The sequence below is a fragment of the Aplidium turbinatum genome, chromosome 5 (genome assembly GCF_918807975.1).
Source record: "Aplidium turbinatum chromosome 5, kaAplTurb1.1, whole genome shotgun sequence".
Classification (NCBI taxonomy): Eukaryota; Metazoa; Chordata; class Ascidiacea; order Aplousobranchia; family Polyclinidae; genus Aplidium; species Aplidium turbinatum.
The window spans coordinates 10,134,413-10,140,412 of NC_137476.1; the positions used below are offsets into that span (position 1 = coordinate 10,134,413).

General features: G+C 42.8%; 1 protein-coding gene across 1 annotated transcript; it reads right to left on the reverse strand.

Annotated features, from left to right (window-relative positions):
• Positions 1–2,388: 2,388 nt before the first annotated feature.
• Positions 2,389–5,763, reverse strand: LOC145770924 (uncharacterized). The gene has a single exon (XM_082582667.1). The coding sequence runs from the start codon at positions 5,761–5,763 to the stop codon at positions 2,389–2,391; it is 3,375 nt and encodes a 1,124-aa protein (XP_082438793.1).
• Between the last annotated feature and the right edge of the window lie 237 nt (positions 5,764–6,000).

Here is a 6,000-nt window from a genome sequence, read left to right on the forward strand (position 1 = left end):
GACGAAGCGTTTGATAAGTTATTCTTGGCAGCTTCGCATACTTCTAGAGACTTTGAACTACTGACGCAGGGCAGGTTACCAAAATTGGCAAAGTAAAATTTCCGATATTGTTAAAAAATATTGTTTGTGGATTATCTTTTCATTCTCCCATGCTTGAATTAAGCATGAGACTCACCTTTACCTTTTGAGGTTATATTATCGAAAGACTATAAGCGATCATCTGATCAGTAACCACTCTAGAACAATAAATCTAAATTCTAATTACACTTTCATCAGGGATATCTTGAAACTACGGGGTGCGAAACTCGAAATCTGCCTGTTCATTGGCGTCCAACTGAGGGGCTAACTATGCTATCTACATCGTATTGCACAATGCTGTGTTAGCTGGTGTTACTGCATGATAATGTGTTTTGTACTAGCTGTTATCACTTGATCGTTTCATTAAAGTGGTATTTGTTATGTTTTTTACAAAAGTATTAATATTTCATAAGTTTATGGTCAATTACATAATACAGATACAAGGAGAACGGACAAAAAAAAACAAAAAAAAACAACGATTATTGCCGTATTGTGCGTTACCTTGGATAACATCTACACAAAACAAAAATATTGCACATCAATATCATTGGACAATTACATACGGTACCGTATTATAACTACAAACTGTAGCCACAATCAAATGATGAAATAAATTCAAATATATTCGCCTACTATCTTTACTCTTCCATGAATAAGCTACTATACCATTTTGTATAATTTAATATTTGGTTGGTTTGGTTTTGAATCTTTATCCTCGGACTGAAAAAGCCTTGATAGGTTATTCCTGGTACTTGTTCGCATACTTGTAGAGGCACTTGACGCAGGGCCGGTTACCGAGATTGGCAGAGTGAAGTTTTTCCGATTGTTGAAGTCTTGTTGCCGAGAAATTATTCCATTCACTAGGTGCCGCTGAATGGAGAGCAGTCCTGAAATGCGTTGCTCAAGCGCACACCCCGAGAGTCGAACCAGCGCCGGGTGATCTTGAGCCCGGCGCGTAACCACTGAGCTATCGGGGCGGATCTGAGCTATCGGGGCGATCTGAGCTATTGCCAGATAAGAATATATCACTATGATACTACCAGCTTGCATCTAACTACTCCCTGATTATTATAAGCTATTATGTTCTGTTGTGTGCGACGCGAACACAACAGGTGCGGTAGTTAATTGCGCCGGTGACGTCACGATTTTCCTAATCCACCCGGCAGGAATGAGCAACTGTTAAAGCACGCCAACTTGAAGAAATCACTCGGTTTCCAATGACTGCTTCGCAGCAATGAAGTTTATACGGTTTTTCTGTCAAGAAATAACACAACATAAGACACTAGTCACAATTCAGCAAGCATAACAGTCGAACTGATAAACGTACCAAATTTGTTGACAAACAGTTCTCAATCCACTGTACGGTACACAAGTTCCACAGGTTGGCCAATGACGCACTGAATAAATAAATTCGCGATGTTACCTTACACAATTATTACGTAGGCTACCGTACCGTACAACCATAACGCTAGGTCAATAATCATTAAAAAACAAAGAAACGTGGCAATTCACTTGGCCTAGTTAAGATCGGTTTACGAGAACTAATTTCCATTAGGCTGACAAATTATTGGTCAATAATTCAGTAGTAAACATAAATCCACAATTCACGACACAAATCAATCAATCATACAATTCAGAATAATGAACGTACCGGTAGTATGACCGGATCAGTAATGCCAAATGATACACTTGTACGCGAAGGATTCTATAGTGATTGACTCTGCAATATTTAAGTTTGAAGTATTAGCCTAACAACAATTTACGCACATCAGAGATACGTTACGTTTGTTTACGGTAGACAGTCAACATTCAGTTATACAAAACATTATTACATCACAAGTACGCTCACCAGTAAGTTGAACTTTGAGAGATAGCAAGCTGCAAATATGGAATTCAGCCTACACGCAAATAAGTATTACCATAGCAGTTATCAAACTTAAGTTCTGTAGAAATACATAACAGAGAAGCAGCTAACAAAGCATAAACATCAATCAATCAACTTTCAGTCACAAACTACAGTAACTAACAAGTTCGGCTAGCTGGCAAACTAGCAGCAAAAACGAAAACGTCTCGAAAGTTCTATAGACAATCTCGTGGTGAGTGTTGCCATTTGCAAATCAGCGATAACAATGAAGGGGAAACGACGCTAGGTGGCGAATACACAAATCAACGGGAGTAATGCAGTAAAACGAAAGGCAGGCCTTTCAAGGACCTGTTGAAAATCTAACACTCCCGGGCCAAAGAAGGGCCAAACTGGGTCATTCTTTTCATGAATAAAAGTTTTTCAACAGTCTATTGTCATGTAACAGTTCAGTCTTTAGTCTCTTCCTCATCGCTCTGATCTTCCAGCAAAATCTCAACGGTGTCTATTGGTGTCTCATCTTCATCTGGATCATCTTCTTCCCTTTGGACAATTACACAAAGCTTGGATATTGGTCTCTTCAGAGATCCGGTTGCAGTCTTCACTTCTACGGAACGAACAACGCCGTGACGATCAGGAAATGTTTCAATTACTCTGCCTAGTGGCCATCGTTGTCTGGGAGCAGAGTCATCAATCAAAAGGACGATGTCTCCTCTTCGGATATTCTCCTTTCTGTGAAGCCATTTTGCTCTTGACATCACAGATCGTGGGTATTCCTTAACCCACTGCTTCCAAAAGGTGTCTGCCAGAAACTGCACATGGCGGTATCGATCACGTGGTCGGTAGCCATCTCTGTCGCAGCTTAACATTGGCGGTAAATTCGCTGAAGAATTCAACTTCAACAAGTGGTTAGGTGTAAGAGGTAAGTCGCCATCAACTTCCAGCTTCACATCGGTGAGTGGTCTTGAATTGACGATGTCTTCCACTTCAAGAAGTAACGTGTGCAATGTGTCATCATCGAGTGGTTGTTTTGGTAAGATGTTCATAAGAATTTGACGTACTGTGCGAATCATTCTCTCCCAGGCTCCACCCATATGGCTGGCTGTTGGGGGGTTGAATGACCATTCTACACCTTGTTGTCGAAGGCTCTGGTGGATCTGGTTCTGATTCCACTCATCGATGGCTTGCTTCAAGATTCTTTCACAACCCACAAAGTTGGTTCCATTGTTAGAGAAGATTTTCTTGATGGGGCCTCTGCGAGCTATGAAGCGCCGCAAGGCATTTATGAATGCGCCAGTTGTCAGGTCTGGTGCCACCTCCAAGTGAATGGCTCTAGTTGTGAGACATGTGAAAAGGCAGCCGTATCTCTTAATGTCACTTCGTCTGTTTCGGACATTTAGCGGCCCAAAAAAGTCAACGCCAGTCTGTGAGAATGGTGGCTGTGACATTTGTAACCTTGCTTCTGGCAGTTCTGCCATGAGCTGTTGTCTAGGTTTTGCGGTCCTTCGTCGGCAAGGCAGGCATCTTGCAAGTACCCTTTTAACCGCAACTTTGGCATTAACTATCCAGTATTTTCGGTTAATATTGTTCAGTGTATGGCTTTCACCCATGTGCTTCGATTCGTTAGTATGACAATGTTCAATTATCAAGTCCGTTAAGTGGCGCTCTGGAGCTATGATAGCAGGATGTCGCGTTTCGAACGGTAAGTCGGCTCTGTCGATTCGTCCGCCAACACGTAGAACATCTTTCATTAGGACAGGGCTGAGTTTTTCGAGTGGGATCCTCTTGGATTTGGGCATGTTTGGGTGTTCTCCTTTGGATAGAGATTTGATCCAGGCAGGAAAACTCTGACGCTGCTCGTATTTGATTAACTCAATTTCTGCCTCATCAAGTTCTGGCACACTGATTGGTCCTTTCAGTGTAATCTGGGTTTCTTTCTTCATGCGCATCAGTAAGTACGATTTGAATCTCAGGAACCAAGCTACTGATAGTTTCAGTCGGCGCAGAGATGAGAAGTAGGAGACTAACTTGTTTGTTCCTTGGCTTTCAGTTGTAGAAATGGTAAAGGTTTCGATTTTCCTCTTTGGTTTGTAAGCAGCAATGATATCTTCAGATTGTGGTTTCTGAGCAGTTTGATTGAGCCATTCTTCTGGAGGTTTCCTCAGAAAATCTGGACCATTGAGCCACATCCCAGAATTCATCAAGGCTTTGGCCGTCATGCCCCTTGAAGCTTGGTCAGCTGTTGAAGAAAACGTTTCTCCTTCATCAGTGATTATTAAATCGGACAAGTCTTCTACATCGGTGGGCCACTTCATGCCACGGACAAGAAAATTCGAAATGTCGGATTTAGCACCGAAATTGCCTACACCTGTCTCTTTTGGTCGAGTACCTCTAAGCAACCAGCCTAAGGGTGTCCTGACTGCATCAGGTCCTTGCTTCGGGTTAGGTGCAAAGCGGCTTTCAATGCATCGGTGGGCGACAGCATGATCATTTCCGATCAACAGTGTAACTGTACCATGGTCGAGTTGCTTCAAGTCAATGCTTTGGAGGTGCTTGTGCGTTTGCAGATACTCCGGAGAAGGCGCTGGAGTTGGCTTGGTAGGTATCTTGTCAACGACGATCACATCTGTCAGTTCTTGCACTTCGCCGCCAACTACTGGTAGAACTTTCAACGCTACAGTTGAAGAACTGAAGGAATATGGTCCACTCGAAGACAGTGTTTGCACCTGGAAGTCACCAGATGGCTCAGGTTTCAGTTCAAGCATCTCTACAAGTTTTTGTTCACAAAAGGTGCGGTTTGAACCAGAATCTAGGAGAGCATAAGTATGTATTACCTTTCCTTCTCCTGTCACACGTACGGGAACGATGTCCAAGTAAGTTGCCGAGTTGCTGGTTCTGGAATGGAAGGTTTCTACAACTTCATTTGTGTTCCTTTCTAATGGTCTTCTTCCGGGATCATCTGGCTGGCTATCATTTCTTCTATTAGCAATGGGGTTGGGGTGTCGTCTCTGGATTTGTTCTCCAGTTGTGACCAAGTACCGATGTAACAGAGAATGATGTGATGAGCTTCCGCATTCAGTGCATTTACCTCGGCTTCTGCAGTCGGCACGTATATGATCTGGTCCAAGACAGTTTAAGCACAATTTGTTGTTCCTTACAAATTGCTCACGTTCAGTGACGGATTTGGCTTTGAACTCTTTGCAGTGTTGCAAATAATGTGTACTATCGCACAGGATACATTGTATGAGTCGCTTGTTGCCAATTCGGAGCTGTCCGGATCGTTCAGTAGGTTTTGTCACTACGTTAAACAGTGAAGCCTTTTGTTTCCCTTTGGTGTCAGGCTTGTTAAGTTTGTCGACATTTGATGAAAAAAGTTTCACGCCATAGATTGAATTGGCAATCCTAGATTCGTTCGTTATGAAGTCAGCAAAATGTTGGAATCCAGCCACTTTTCCAGTGTCGTCATTGATTTTCAGAGCTTCAATTACCCACTTTTCTTTCAGAGACGCTGGCAGCTTATTTGCAAGGCAGGTGATAAACTGCACGGTATCCAAGTTCGAAGCTTCTGTGTTTGAGCTCAATGATGAACAACATCTTTTCAACAGGACGGACAACTTCTCCAATTGTTCGGGTTCGTGGTGAGAAATTCTGGTAACAGCTCTCAAGCGTTCCTCGCAAGCATGCGCAATAACGTGTGGTTGGCCATACCTCCGTTTTAATTCTTCCCACGCTTCATCATAGCAGTTGTGACCTTCGCTGCTATCGGCAAGGTGCCTTATTTGTTCACAGACTGCATCACAGCAGTGCTGCATGAGGTAAGACATCTTCCTGTCGGGTGTCAACCAATCAGAAATATGGGACTTAAAACGGTGCCAGAAAGCCTAGAAATCGAGTGGGTCACCAAAGAATTTCTTAACATCTGGTTTAGGTAGAAGTCGTTCTGAAAGATCAGGTTGTCGGCTAGTATAATAACAAGGGTAATTTACCTTTTGGTCTGGCATTCTTGCAGATGTTGCAGTTGGTTCTTGTTTGTGCCGCTCATCACCGTGACGCAGAGGTTC

Bases quoted from the DNA above. Each gene is read 5' to 3' on its own strand.
- LOC145770924 (XM_082582667.1), bottom strand. From the start codon at position 5,763: ATGTCTTACCTCATGCAGCACTGCTGTGATGCAGTCTGTGAACAAATA.